At 43.8% G+C, this 15,566-nt stretch overlaps 1 protein-coding gene across 1 annotated transcript in view; it reads left to right on the top strand.

The window, feature by feature from the left end:
- The window catches only part of LOC143208329 (uncharacterized), a 70,740-nt gene that overhangs the window by 41,741 nt on the left and 13,433 nt on the right, over positions 1-15,566 (top strand). The window contains exon 2 of the mRNA XM_076422689.1: positions 13,080-13,922. Coding sequence (XP_076278804.1) covers positions 13,080-13,922 — 843 coding nt within the window. The remainder of the gene's footprint in view (positions 1-13,079; positions 13,923-15,566) is intronic.

The following is a 15,566-nucleotide window of genomic DNA, read 5'->3' on the forward strand; positions in this document are numbered from 1 at the left end:
CGACTGCCAAAATATTATCCAAATCGCTTAGAACAGAAAGCTCAGTTTCCAAGAATTGGCGTCCCGCAAACGATTGTCCTCGTACAGCAGGGCGACCGGTTAATTAACACTTCGGTCTCAATTTTCATCAGCTTATTCACGGCGAAATGCTATTCAGAGGGTCCCCGATAATCCTCTTACTGGATCGTGCGTCCTATAAAATAGATTACCCGTTCGGAGGATCCAGATTAAGTTACAAGAAGTCTACAAACAAGCCCATAAACGAACAATCGAAGAATAAATGCAATTTAAAGTCGACATTATCGCGACTTGAAGGAAGAAAAATCGTCGGATCTGGGGGGTCGAGTAGTTTCCACGAACCACCTACCCGGAAGGCCTTTCTTCGTGTCACTGTCATCAATATTATAGGAGACACGACACCCCTAGAGGAGAACCACTCCCGTTAGATTCGTCGCTCGCAGTTGGGGGCGCGGTTCAACCCCGTCAGATTCCAATTTCGATTGCTTTATACGCCCACCTAGGCTGGAATCGGGATGAAACGATGTCGGAAGATGCCACACGAGGTTCGGTGACTTGATCCGTGGTCGATCCAGCTGCTCTGGGTAGCAATGGGATCAAGATCAATGCGCGTTGCCGAGTATGAGTCAATTTCAGCGCACCGAAGTTCCACATTTTGTGAAATGAAATTATTATTCAAATATTTACAGGAGTGACATCCAATTAACAAAGATTCGCATCCAATCAGTGTAGGTTAGGAATCGAATTATTCAAGTTTCGAATCTGCTGGCTAATGTCTAAGGCACGCTAAGGTCTGTGTACATTTTAGGGGAGGCATAGTAATAGGAACGGGGGCTGGAGCAATAAGACGGAGAAAAGTAGGGACAGTGGAAGGCAACGCTCTTGATGGATACTGGGTGTCCTAAACGACATCAAAAGTGATCATCGGGAATATTCTAGCACGTTTCACCCTCATCTCACAGGCACGGAAATTGTGCGACGAAATTGGACCATGTGAACCTTTATTTTATCAGAGATCTTACGACGTAGCTCGTCTAGCTCGATTTTTTATATGGCGTATCTTTCGATCTTTCACGTTTTCAATGTCTCGAGCCTACTTCCTGACATTACAGCTTCATTTTCATCCCCTATTAGAATGACAAAAAGCTGTAGAGAGCTCGAATTCAATGGTGTCGCTCGTACTTTCATTCTGATGTTGCATATTTCCTTGTGTATGTTTTCAATGACTCGAGATCGCTGGGCTAGGATTACAGCTTCAACCCCTATTTCAATTACACAAAGCCATTACAAGCTTCAATGCCATTATGTGGCTCCCAGCACTGAAACATTTGCATTCCAGCAGAAAACTCATTGAAATCGACAATTCTAATTGCTGAAAATGAATTGAATGGACACGACAAAAATGAAAGGCTACAAAAATATTCCTCGAAATTTTCCACTGGGTATTCGGTTGTAAAGAAAGAAATGCATGATTTAATCCTATGTTTTTAAAGTGTTATAACTCAAATAAAAAACAATTTTCTTAAAATTATATTAAATAATTTAATAGTAATAATAATAATAATAATTTAATAGTTGTTTAATAGTAACATTAAATTATTATGAGAATTGATTTTAATATTATTGAGGGGAATAGTATTGAAACTAATTTTATAGAGAATTTAATATTATTGAAAAATATAAAGCTGTGCATTCGTTGACATTTCCTTCAAGTAGACACTTCGGCCTAGATTGAACTCATAAAAAAAAATAATGCGGAAATCGCGTTTGAAATAAGAACGAAATAATTTAATAAAAATTTGAATAAAGTTCAATATCAGAAGCATAATTAAATAGAGTGTAAAACAATTTCTAAAATGACATAATTCATTAAATTAAGGTAAATATTTATTGGTATAAAATGGCAATTAAAACAAAGGAACAAAATCCTGCAGTTCTTTCTTTACAACCTAATATTTTGCAATGACAAACTACTGAGAAGATTTCTAGACCAAGCACCCGCTTCGCCCATTGATTGTTGCCACAGAAAATCGTGTCGATTTCACAGTGCAAATTTGTTATCCCTCTGTTCGTCGCGAACGTCTTGAATACGAAGGACACCCAGTACATGGGGCTTCATAAGTGCGCGCACGCCGATGGTAGGGGGTGGAGCGCAGAGTCTCCATGAGGTCGGAGAGCTGTAAGAGCGAGAGGGTAGATTTTCATAATCTTTCGGGTACGATTTGGCCGTGGTGGCTCGAGCCAGCACCGGTTCACCATACACGCATATGCCTCCTCCCCGTAGAAAAGCGTGGATCGCACATGCTCTCGGGGCACGTCCCATTCAGACGGGCGCAGCTGCCGAACTCAAGGGACACGTCGGCAGGCACGCGCCTCTTGCCTCCATAACCTGTTTTCAAAATTCCGCTCCCCTCGAGAAGAGAGACAGCACGTCGAGGTCCTAACCAAGAGAAAGAAAGAGAGAGAGACTCGTTTCTTCCTTCCACTCTGCACGCCCCAGCAGTCCCTCCCCCGTGTTCCTTCAGCTCTCCTTCGAAAGCGTTTTTTTTCTTTCTCCACTTTTTTTCAATATCGTTGACGGGGAAATTAGAAATTGATGGATCGACCGGAATCTTGATTGAGCCTGCCAGGCGCGCATTAGGTGTGCTTCGATCTAGATCGATTTTCTGGAGCACCAACGCGCCACCAGATGGATCTATTAATGGTGTTCATCGGGAATTTCGACATTGTTAGACCAAATTGGAGGTCCTGGAACTGAACACGGATAAGTATATTGTTCGAGAAAATTGTAGGTCTTTTACATATTTTTAATTGCTCGGTGCAAGTGGTTAGCAACTCTGAAAGTACAGACTCACTTTCAATTTTTCGAGGACCCAAACATCTTTAGAAAATTGAGGTGAATTTTGACGCAACGGCTGTTTCATGGGAAATTTTCCATTTTCCCGACCGTTTCAGTACATCGGTATCCCGCGAGGCTGAACTACAGCCGATGATGCGGCGAAATACGTGAAGAGCGTTTCAAGAGGCGTTCGCGCCTCTCGGAATGCCCTCAGCTGTCGGCCAGGAGGACGCACGCGGTTAAATACCTTCGAGCGTTGCTTTTTAATTACCGTGACTCTCCTCCCTCCCACGTCGCCCCCCTCTGGCTGTTTTACCGTTGCATTATCTGCGGAACGCGCAAGGACGAGTTGCAGTTGAACGGTTTGAATCGGCGCGACGGCAATAGGATTTGCATGCGTCTCGTCTCATTGCCGCGCGGCGAGGCCGGGGGTGAGCGTCCTCCTGGCAGACAGCAGCTGCTGCCGCGTGTCGCCCTGCACCCGAAATCTCTCTTACGACCCCCCTCGTCGTCGCTGCCTCACCCTCCATACATCTTCGAGTTCAAGATCTTGCGCTCTCCCTTCTTGGCTTGGCTACTTCACTTGCCGACACACTTAACACATTATCTGTCGGTGATTATTCAATAATTTTTTAAACTCCATGCACTGTGGCTAAGGATTTTCTAATAGCAATTTAATGATTAAAGATCGTTATACTTTTCAACCCTACACGCTCCTTTTACCCGAAACCCATCGCTCCAACAGATCTCCACACAAAATACACCTCATCACAATCATTCGAAGCACCATCCCACCCCCTAAAAAACCCGTCCATCAGAATACCAGGAGAAAAACTGACGATCAAAGTAACAGTTGAGCTCCTAGCATAGAGATCGTGTTAGAACGTGTCCAGGCTGTTTCCAGTTCAGCTGGTGGTGGTCCAACGGGGGTGTAGATCGTCTGGTCGATTCTAAGGGGTCCTATCTGACCCCCTTTTCTTCCGTGAGCAGCAGACAGAATTTTTTTTCGGTGGCAACATACTCGGACATATGAATTTCCGTGTTTAAACGAGACGCAGCTGATACCGGACCGGCCCCGGAAGGAGAGCCTCTCTCTGGAAAATTCTCTGCCTCACTCTCTCTCTCTTTTCCACGCCGTTTAAGCCGCAGCTTTCAGTGGACACGTGACCAGACACGCCCAAAATTTCTCTGACAACTCGAAAATCGGTGTCGGTGCGTGTCTCGGTGCACGTTGAGAAGGTTGACAGCCCCCGTCCCCTAGAAAGAGCGTCTCTCAACGAATCTGTGAACCATTTAACAAATTAGGATCTCGTGGAAATGTTCCCCGCGCCATAACTGTCTGTTTTTTCCCGTGAAATATCGTCGCAGCTCGTTTCCTGAAACGAGTTCACGGTGGACACGTGGCGGTTTCAGGGGTTGAAACGTTAACGGCAGAGGACCGGAGTAATTAGGAGGATCTTTTGCAGCTTTCCACAGGCTTTTGGAGCCGTAAATTCGACCGCTGCTCAGGTGGATCGCGGCGAGGTCCCTGGTTTCTAGCCGGATCGCGTGCCTCGGCTTTTCCGTCGCTCTCCTGGAAACACACCTTTCCTTTCGTCCGACGAAAGCGGACATGTGTTTACGCAACGGCTAGCTCGCTTGCTCCACAAACAATGCGCTATACTGATTTTGCTTCTTGTTTGCTCTCGGACTCTCCTAAAGGACGCCCGATTTTTCTCGACAAATTTCAACCGATTGTTGTTCCACGCCACTTCACGAAATCCATGGATCTTCAAAAATTTTCTCGAGGCGTTCGAGGGTGTGAAAGTAGACACTTCGCCCTTTAAAACAAGCACAACCTTGTCAGATTTCTTTACGTCAAGTTTTACTCCTTCGCGTTCACCTGCAGACAAGGATCATTAGTTACAGCTCGTCGGACGCGATTTCCGTCGTCGTCTAAAAACGACAGAAAGAAACACGTCTGGCGGGAAGATAATTGCGGTGAATTACGGCGCTTATATAACGGCGAATCAATCGATATTTCCTCGATATTCTATTTATACGAGCGAAATTTCCCAACAGTTATCGACGTGTGTCCGCCTCTTCGCTGGGAACGGACGAAGAAGAAAGAACGTTTCCCGGCGAGTGCGCAAGCACTCGAAAACTTGTCCTGAAACCATCCGAGGGTCTCGGATGCGTTGACGCATCGTCTTGTCGATCAAACCGTTCCGTTTGTTTGCACTTGTCGCGCGGCCTCTTCGCGAGAACCCGATAAAATAATAAATCCGCTTCGAAGTAACGCGATTTCTACATCGCGTCGATCGAAAACGGGATTTAGCGATATCGAAGATAGCCAGCTTAATCGATACAATTACACGCCTCTTTCCAGATAAATGTGATTTCGGAACCCCGACGTTTCATCCACAAATTAAATGGATTTTTCAAGGAATGTGTCTTCGTCGTGAAAATAATTGCAACGATCTTCCAATAGTTCATCGCCTGTGCTGGCATCGAAGTCTCCAATTAACGTTACGTTCGATCAGGAACGGGACCAAAACTGACAATTGTTTCGACGATTTCGATCGATTCAACGATTGTATAACGACAAGACTGCGATTTTATGCATTTACGACAAAAATGGCCACGTACAATTTAAAGCAGTAGACATGTTAAAAATATTTGAGGACATCAATGTATCATTTTCAGTTTGATAGGATAGTCAAAAGAAGAATACAATTTTCATTTGGCTTCTGTGTCCTTCAATCTTTATTTTGCATAAAGATCCGCAGTCTAATAATGACGCAAGAGGGCTACGGGAGGGATCAGGCGTGATTCGCGACGAGGTACATGCGAAATTTCGTGATAAGTAGGTGACACGTCGTTCTCGTTGCACTGGCCGGTGACTTAAAGTGCGGCCCACGTGGTCTGCTCTTGATAATTGACCATTTCCCTCCTCGACGGGCCGTTAAACGCTTCTGCTCGCTCCTCTTCGCCTTCCCGGCGAGATCATTCTTAACACGAACCGCGAACCGCCTTGAATTTAGGTTATTTTCTAATTGCACGCACTTTACCGTAACTTCCGGTGCTCTCGCAGCTCGCGGCTTGCCTCGCCTCGCCTCGCCTCGCCGCGCGCCACCGACAGCCACTTTTTTCTACAATTTTTGTCGCTGGATTGTAAATACGGCCTCAGATTCGGGTCAAGATAGTCAGAGAGACGCCTCGGCGTTTTAGAAGTTGCGTCGATAGCGATATAACGATTGTTCTCCAGCCGCGAGGTCTTTGCAAATTGTCAGGGGACTCATTTGCTAAAAATCTAGGCGAACGTCAGCATTTCGTGTGGGAAAACTCCGGACAGTGAAAACGAAACTTTCTATTATCATCTGTTGTCGTTGGTAAATTTATTTCTTGACAAAGAATATTTTCCAGTGTTCCTAAAAATGCTCCAAGCAAACTTTCGAACTGTTCTATAGCGTCTTGCACAATCAATTCTCTAAAGAATCGTAAACTATGCTCATTATCTGTTCATAAACACTCCGAAACTCTCTAGTGTCTAGACTCGAGGCTCCAAGCCTGTACACAATCTTCATTCGAATAGAAACTTTTTGCAAAATTCAGTCTTAATGGAACAAAAGATGCGTACAAAATGAATGTGGAACGGTTTTTTTCAATTTTTAGAGGATCGTTGTGTTCTATAGATCGATAGGCGATTGTTACTAATGACAAAACGTTCTATAGATATTGTGATTGCGACGATGAATCGAAACACGCAGCATTTATGATGGAAATCGTCGGATCGAATTATTATGCTTCGTTACCGTCGCCGGTATCTTTTTGAGTCGGTGTCAAAGAACACCATTAACCCCTCCACGGTGCGGCGTGAACGTTTCAACGAGGATTGACGTCACATTTGACGCAAGACGTCAGTTTTGTGTGTCACGTTTAACATGCTAATCGAACCGGAGCAACGAGAGACACGCTCGAGTTCCGTGAAAATGTTGCGATACTTGCCGGTGCTGATTTACCGCGATGAAGACCGCGCGACGATCCTCTGAATCATCGCACCCATAACACCCATGATAGTCTGCATTCTGATCGGGTAGCACCGTGTTCTCAACTGGACCATGTGCTCCATTCTTAAACCAATTTCTCAATGTTAATATCGACAGAAATCCTATTTAATTCATTTCATTCATAAATACAGCATCGTATCTTCGCTGGAAAAATAATTTCAAGCACAGACTTGGGCAAATCATTGATTGACGAATAAATTTCTACTTCAGTCGTTAATCGCAATTAACAATTAATCTCCTATTTTAGTCGTTAATTGCGGTTAACTATTAAATACTTATAAATCGTTAATTGACGATTAACTTCAACAATCGATTGAATCGGTCTCCGATTTTTCAATGATTTCTTCTATTAATCAACGATTCACGATTAACTTCATCAATCGATTGAATCAATCACCAATTTTTCAATGATTTCTTCTTTTAATCAACGATTCACGATTAACTTCATGAATTGATTGGATCAATCGCCGATTTTTCGATGATTAGTTTCTTAATCGTACACATTAATCAATCAACCTTGATTAAAATTTTAATCGATTAATGCCTAACTCCGTTCAAGCCTGCAGGTGATTCCGAGTAGATCAAAAGGTTTAAAAGACAAGAAATCAATACAAATAATTATTGAATTCCTGAGACTAATTTATGAAATAATATCAAAGGATGCAGTCACTCCAAAAGATGGTCCACGAATTTTAAAACATACATAGTAACTAGACTCCGGGTTTTATGCATTTATGAGAAAAATGAGTAGGTGTAATTTAAAACATTAAATACATAAGACAAAAAAAAACACTTTTAATACATTAAGAGTGAAAATAAATTTCTATGTCACTCCGGTTTTTCGCGATTCGGGTGGAAAATTTAATTTTGCATAAAGATTCGCAGTCTCTAATAATAACAATTATAAATTGTACTGGACATTGTATCGCACGTTCGCCGACTATCGATCTTACAAAATCGAATTTCAAAATATCACTTTTGCCAGCTTAATTTGATTTTCTCTGCGCGAAATGCAAAATCGTGAACACTGAGTCATTTGTCAGAAGAAACCGTTCCCGGTAATTGTTCGCAGGGTCCACGACCGCACAAATGAATACTACTTGTATTCTATCCTACTGTCGGTTTTTGCAGAATCGCGAAACACCTGTGAATTAAGACGTTTGTTCCGCTTTTTCGTAAGCTGTTTTCGATCCGAGCGTCAACTCATAAGAAACAAGCGTGCAAGCAGTTGCGGGAACACAATAAGAGGGTTAATTGAAACGTATCGCCCGCGGGCAGGATACTTTTCCGAGTTTTTGCCGGCGTGTGAAAAAGTGTCGAGAAGAAAATCCGTGGCAATTAACGCGATCTTTCTCGGCGAGCCATATCGTTCGTGGCTTACGACACACAGGGCAGTTAGTGGGACAAGGTCGTCGTGAAATCTGGAATGTCTTCTGAAAAACAATTCCGGTTAAGATCGTATCGGCAGCGCGCGATCGAGAGTTGTTTTCGATCTCGGACGCGGTCGACTAACACATGGATTTATCGGATCGGGTGACAAAGCGTTGCCGTTCGTTTCACGTACGCAAATCACCGCTGGAAAATAATCGAACTTGCGAAGGAAAATTGACTGGTGACGTAAAGCATCTTTAGTCAATTACTTATGCAATATTATTTGCTATTATTTTTGCCCTGCAAGTGGATCTTTTAACAAAATAAAAATTGCCTCCATCAACTGTGAGCAATGGATATTGAATACAAATTTTATTTGTACAATGTGGTCCAAAAGTAGGGTTGCCAGATCTTCTATATTTGATATGAGTCTTCTATATTTGAACTTGATCTCCTGTATCATATTTGAATAGAATCTATTGAATAGAATCAAAAATCTTCGTTTGAATGAAAAAGTTTAAAATGTGCTGTGTACCTCTTTTACTTGAACTCCTATATTTTGAGCCTATCTCATATACATACATAATTGCAGTTTTCACTACTTCTTCTATATTTGGATAAAACATTTCTGGCAGCCCTATCCAAGAGCCACCACTACTGTTTTAACAATATTTAAAAAAAACTTTTCTACCAACTTTCACTGCCATTCCTGACAACAAGGGGTTGCAATGTACGTCGCGACCCCTGCCAAGCGAGATGGCGCACAGTAAATCTATTTGACCAGAAAAAATTGGAAAAAAACTATTTTAGCGTTATTTGTAGGCTCAAGGTTATAATATTACATATCTTTGGATTCGTTTTAAGATCAGCTTACAACATTATGAAATCCAAAATAGATTTTGGCATTTAAAAAATCAAATTTACCTCGGTTTTTTCTGTAAAAGAAAATTTTTTTCCAACTTTCATATATTGAAATTTGTAGACGTCTGAATATTGTTCCTCTTTTGTTCGAAACATTTTTTCCTCAGATTATCGAGAACCCATGAAAAAGCGTGGCGATAGTGGAATATTTTAACTGTCACTTGTAAGCCTTATATGTTACTTGAAATATATTTAGGGAAAAAATATTTTATTATAGTCTTTCGGAAAGCTCTCGAAAGCTACAAGAATAAGCAATAAAAAGTAGGGAGTTCTATTTAAGAAACTGAAGTGATTTTCAAACGACTACCCAAGTCAATGACACCGCTTTATGTCCCCCTTGAAACCATACAACTTTTGTCTCGAACATTTTTCTCCAAAATGCTTCATTTCCAAGATATACGTCTGTTTCACTTTAAATTACTCACCCGGTATATTATGAGAATTTTAAAATTATTACCATTAATTTTCATCGGAAAATACATGAGAAATTTCTTCCTCAGATAATGTTTCTTCTTCATTCGAGGCCAAGCGTAGCCGAACGTACAGGCGTAGGTGAAACGCTGCAAAACGCTTAATACTAAATTAGCTATAAAATTTCAATTCGGACATAGTCGGAATCAAATTTTGTTGGTTTATAATCGCAAATCTTTACCGAATGTAATGAGACCAGAACGAGCATCCAGACTCGCACAGAACTATAACAAAATCGTCAATAAAGTTTTGTAATCGTAAAAAAACTTACAGAATTATTGGTAATATTCAAATATTAATAACTATACTAATTTAGATGATAACACAAAATGAAATCTGTGCGAAAGTGCACTGTACATCTACCTGAAAAACTTTTGTAACACAAGAATTTACACAATTTTCCTTAAAACACTTGAAAATCGCCAATGAGCGGACGCTGTTTTAGAGACTGTTTAAGAACGCAAAGTGCGCCTTAAAATTCTAAAAGTTTAAAAAACAGCACTGAAGCCTTATTCTTCAGACCTTTAACTACGACGGACAACAAAAATGTTATACGCAAAAACTTAGAAATCGACTTTTCTCCACCTTTTCAGGCCAAATGGGCCACTGTGTGGCGGCCAGGTTAACAATGGCCGAGCTAGAAAATCTGTTGGAAAAGCGGAAACGAGTCTCTCGACGGGAGGCTGGTGGAATCTGATCCAATCACGGGGGGGCATAATCGACGCTCGCGCAGATGGCATTAAGAGGGTGGAAAGGGGGTGAAAGGAGAAGGAAAAAGAGCAGAAAACAATTTCTCTTCGCGGCAAATATTTTCCCTGCAAACAGACCGGACAATGCGGCCGTTAACCACCGGGGACACGCAAACACAATGGTTATTCCGGGCCCGACAAGGAAAACTGGGGACTTTTCGGGAAACAGATTTGACCGGGGCCCTTTCGACAAAAGTATCGCGTTCGCGTGCCCCTGTTCGTCTGGTTTACATACCACCCCCTAGTTCCCCAGTTTAGGGACAATATTTGCCTCTCGGCGTCTGTTCCGCTGTTTGATGTTCCAGCAATCTTCACGAAATTGAATTTCGATGATCCAGGTGCTTGACACTGGTCCGAACATTGAAATTAAGTAGTCGTTATTATCTTGTTTTACCTCTAGCGACGATTAGAAAATTGATATTGTTTTATTTCTAAATTTTGAACAGTGCACATGTTTGGTTAATAACTTCCTTTATGTTGTGTTCGGCTAGATTAAAAAAAAAAACACCATGCGCCGCATGGGTATCTTGTGTCGCGTGGCCACGCGACGCGTGAAATTCTCCTTTTTTTTCTCTCTGTTAGCCTCTCTCGCTCCCTCGCTCCCCTTCTCCTCTCGTGGACACCTTTACGGTCGTTCGTGATCGCGATTCGCTTACAAAGAATTTTTCGGACGATTGGCGCGCGCCTCGGACAGCAGGTAGACCCGATGCAGGGAATTTCGGGGTGACTCGGGGAATTTCGATGGGGATTCGAGTTTGATGGTTGATTGACTGGATGATTTTTTACGGGGTAAGGTATTGAGGAATTCCTGGGCCGGGGTCTGGTCATACTTTAGTCTTTGTGGGATCGTTTACCGAACCGATACCACCGAGGAATTCTTAAGAAATTGAAACATTCTGCGGAGACTTCTTGGAGAATTTTTGCGACTGTCCAGCGAGAACGGTAAAGCATTTTTTAATTCAATTCCATTTTTACCGAGTTCCGAAATTATGCCTTCGAATTTCTTTGTTGTTCACAATTGCGCGATAGAAAAATGAAAATTGATGTCCATTCCGTGTCTCGATATTTTTAATACCCGACAACAGAAAAATACCTATATTTTTTTAACTGCTAAATATCGATAAGAATAGAAATAGCTGGGTAGTGCACGTTTCAGCAACGTGTTAATTTATCAAGATGCAAAAAAGTCCACGTCTATCGCTCCGAATAAAAGTACAATAACTTAAAAAAAAGAAAAACAAGACCTCCGTATCTCGCAAGAACATCAACAGGAAATTAAAGCAAGGAACTACTGTACCCTAGTTCCGAGTTTCCGCAACGTCCAAGCGTCCCACAAAAATAACCCCTTTGATATTGAATAAATACGTTCCACCGGGATACATACAGCGATAAACCGTTGACATCGAATAACGTCGTTGTCGCACGCGAGAAGTTTCCACGAGTTTTTACAGTCGGAGCGAAATCAGAACTAGGTGAATCGTTCTAACGTGCCCGCCCCGATAGAACAGTCTCACGGAATGGAAACCCTGTTGTTTCGCGAGGAATTATCGTTATTCTCGAATTATCAAACTTTATATGTAGTGTGATCGAAAATTCTCCTCGATAGCTGCGCCGGAAAGTTTCCTGGAAAAATTACGGAAATCGGTGTTCTAAAAGAGATTCGACTGGCAACGAACATGCAACCCGCACAGTTAATTTGCGAAAGTTGGGACCATAATTGAGAGAAATAAAATGAGACTTCCTCTCTCACGACGAAAATTCCCGCAGACTGTTCTGGGAAGTGACTCGATTGAGGTGCAATTTTGATCTTTATCAATTTTTTGATTGACACAAACATTCGTTTGTTCGTTCTAAAACGTGACCGTAGCGTTTAGGTTTAAGGTTTATACGAAACGGCTCAAAAACCACGAGCTTCTGAAGGACACGCTTTAAAATTTATTTTAGCTGCGATATTTCAGTACTTTTGAAATGTTGCATAAGAATTCTTTCGATAACGTCTGCACGACCAGTCTGCACGACCGATAGTCAATCATTGACATAAGTATTATTTCTTATCATCAGAGCCCATAAGCATTTCTCGTATCGTACCATGGTAGCCTCAAACTCCCACTTTTCTTCTTCTAATCGTATATATTCGATTGTTTTAGTCCAATTTATGCATTCCTTTACGGTATTGCTTTCTGTAAAGCTCGTCTAAAGTGGAAGTATTGGGGGCAACATGTGCGTGTACGAACGGAACCTCGTATCATTTGCGGAAGTGGACTCTTTCGATGGGGAGTATATACAATTTGTTACATTGCCACCAACATTTTATATATTACAAACTAAATCCTCCAATGTAGAACATATATGTAGAACATATATGTAGAACCGAACGGATTAACGTTAGAACCTAGCATATCCACAGTCCCGAAGAAGCCAATAGCGAAAAAAGCCACCTCTCCGATTCACCGCATCGTCCCCAAAATCCTCCCCATTACGTGAAAGCACGGCGAACCCCTAAACCTAGGTGGTGCTACCCCCGGATCTCGCCCGGTGCGCATGGTGTGTGCTTGGTATGGTTGTGTGAGTGCGTGGATCAGCCGGCTAGATCAAGTAGAGGCCGGCGGAGATAAAACACACTGTAAACGGCCGGGTTCTGGCTTGGATATTTGGTTACAGGGAGGCGGCGGCACGTGCGCCGTAGCTCGGGGCCAGGTGGTAGAGCTCGTGCCGTTGAGGAAACAGAAGAGGCTGCTGCCGCTGCCTGCACCGCTGTCGCCGTTGTTGCGGGGGTGGGAGAAGCCTGTGCTGGCCTGCCAGCCGAAGGTAGGGGAGTAGGAGGATGCGAAGTATCGGTCGGAGTCGGAGCGAGCGTGCTCGAGGAGGTCAGTTCACCGGTGGCGGATGGCGAGGTCTGCTGCAGCGACAGCAGTACCACCAACTACCACCACCGACCCCATCATCCTCTTCATCAGTTGCAACAACAACAGCAACAGCAACAACGTCGCTACGGACACCATCATCGTTATCAGCAGCGCCACCGATGTCACCAGCGAAGGGACACCGTGGTAGCGGCTAGCGACGAGCTGCTCCTCGTCGACGAGGAACCCGACGATGAGGCTACCTGCCAGGAACAGCCACACGCCGCTCGTCACCGCGACATCCACGAGCTACATCACCTACACCATCATCACCATCATCATCCCCAGCACCGTTCGCATCGGTGTCAAACCCGACAGTCTTCTTGTCAATACCCTGCGGCTACGGCGACTACTCGGAGCAGCAGTCGTCCTACTCATCTGCATCCGACACACGAACTCCTGCCCGACGACAGGCCTCCCAGCGACCGGGAACAGAGACACGAAGACGTCGTCGATCGCGTCGACAGAACCACAGAACGACACGCGGATGCGACCAACCAAGACAATCCTGCCACCGTCACTGCCATGACGAGAGGATGCAGGATCCCACCCTACCTCGCCACTCTACTCATCCTCTCTTACACGCTCTTCGGCATAGCAGGTTAGTGCTCCTCTCTTTTTTTATATCGGTTTTTCTATTCGCGATTCGAACACGCCGGGTCCCGGAGCGATGGGCCAGAGAGGATTTTTGTGATGGCTCTGCACGGGCCGCGCGGTACAGCTGTGGTTAGGCTAACACGACGGAGTAGTTTCTTCTTTGAATTTCGTTCCTGGTTTTCCTAGCAATTTTTGGCTCGGCAGTACGTGGCCAGCGATCGTGATCTTCGAAAGTGTAACAATGACGTTCGATGCAGGGCGGGTGGTCTAGTATCGCGTTAGAGGTTGCAGCAGTACAATTAATCGGTAAAAGTAACAGCTATATTCAATCGAGTAGCCTGTGTTACGAAATTGTGATCCTCGAAAGTGAACTAGTGGAATTCGAGGGGGTAGTTTGGTCCCGCCCTACGGAGAATCAGTTTCAGTGCGCATCGGTCTTGGACTTTCTTCGTCGAATGTGTCTCGTGGACTATGCATATCGAGGAACAGTGATGTGAATCCAGATATTAGTGACACTGTGAAGGAACATGTGAACCGGTAGAACCAGTGATAGGAGATCTCTCAGAGAATATTTCAAGGGGGATTCGTGTCTCATTTCGAACGCGGTCAATAAAAATATCTTTAGGCTTCGGCGACGGGGCTCGAAAACTTCGGTGCGGCTTTACAGGTGCCGTTAGGCATCTTGACGGTCCCGTAAAAAGGGTAGCTTCAATTAGCGTGGCCAAAATGGCACTGTGGGGGCACGCGATCCTCTCTCTCTCTCTCTCTCTCTCTCTCTCTCTCTCTCTCTCTTTCTCTCTCGATTCATCGGGGAGCGACAGATTGCGAGACACGCGCGCGACGTTGAAACATCGGTGGCCCCGCGATTACGGGTGCATACCGGGGGCCCCCCGAATTATTTGCCGAATATATCGAACACATGCCACGAATCCATCGCGGACCGGTTCCAGAATTGTGCGATATACGCGATATATCGTCGTCACAGCGTCGCTCGTCGAAATGACCGGGTAGCCACGGTTAAACGAAATGGACGCGTGCTTTTGTGCGACGAGAAGGAAGAAGCTATTAACCCTTATGACACTCGCGATCGTACACAGATGCACGCTGAAGAACGGTGCCCGAACCCTCCAAGACCCCTTTCGAACGGAATTAACCCCCGTTTCACGTAATTACTGCGTTTATTGCTACGGGCCTACGCGAAACAGGCCCACGACTCCGAAATGCGACCAAGACCTGCAAACTTCAGATATGCAACTCATTTTTTAGACCGATACGCGATGGTTGTGTTTGGTTTCATTCGAGAAGTTTAAATTTAATTTTTCAACCCTTCTCACGTTCTTCGAAAAGTAAAACGCACTGACGGCCTTTTATTAAACTTTCTAGGATTAACATGCAGCGCAATCTACGGTGACTCAGACATCTGTTTCCATAGTTCCAAAGTAGCGATTAAGTGTTCAACATTGTTACGTGACTTACATTTGCTTCTTGTAGATGATTATCACCCTTCTCTTGCACGTAGGCACGTCTTAATTTTCTGATATTATTCACAGTGCGCATAATTCAGTCGAACGATAAGAACTGCTTCTCGCGAACGGAGTTTTCGAAAATTTATTCGCACTCGTGTGCACAAGATGACTAGTTTATTTTC

The sequence above is a fragment of the Lasioglossum baleicum genome, chromosome 4 (assembly GCF_051020765.1).
Source record: "Lasioglossum baleicum chromosome 4, iyLasBale1, whole genome shotgun sequence".
NCBI classification, from domain to species: domain Eukaryota; kingdom Metazoa; phylum Arthropoda; class Insecta; order Hymenoptera; family Halictidae; genus Lasioglossum; species Lasioglossum baleicum.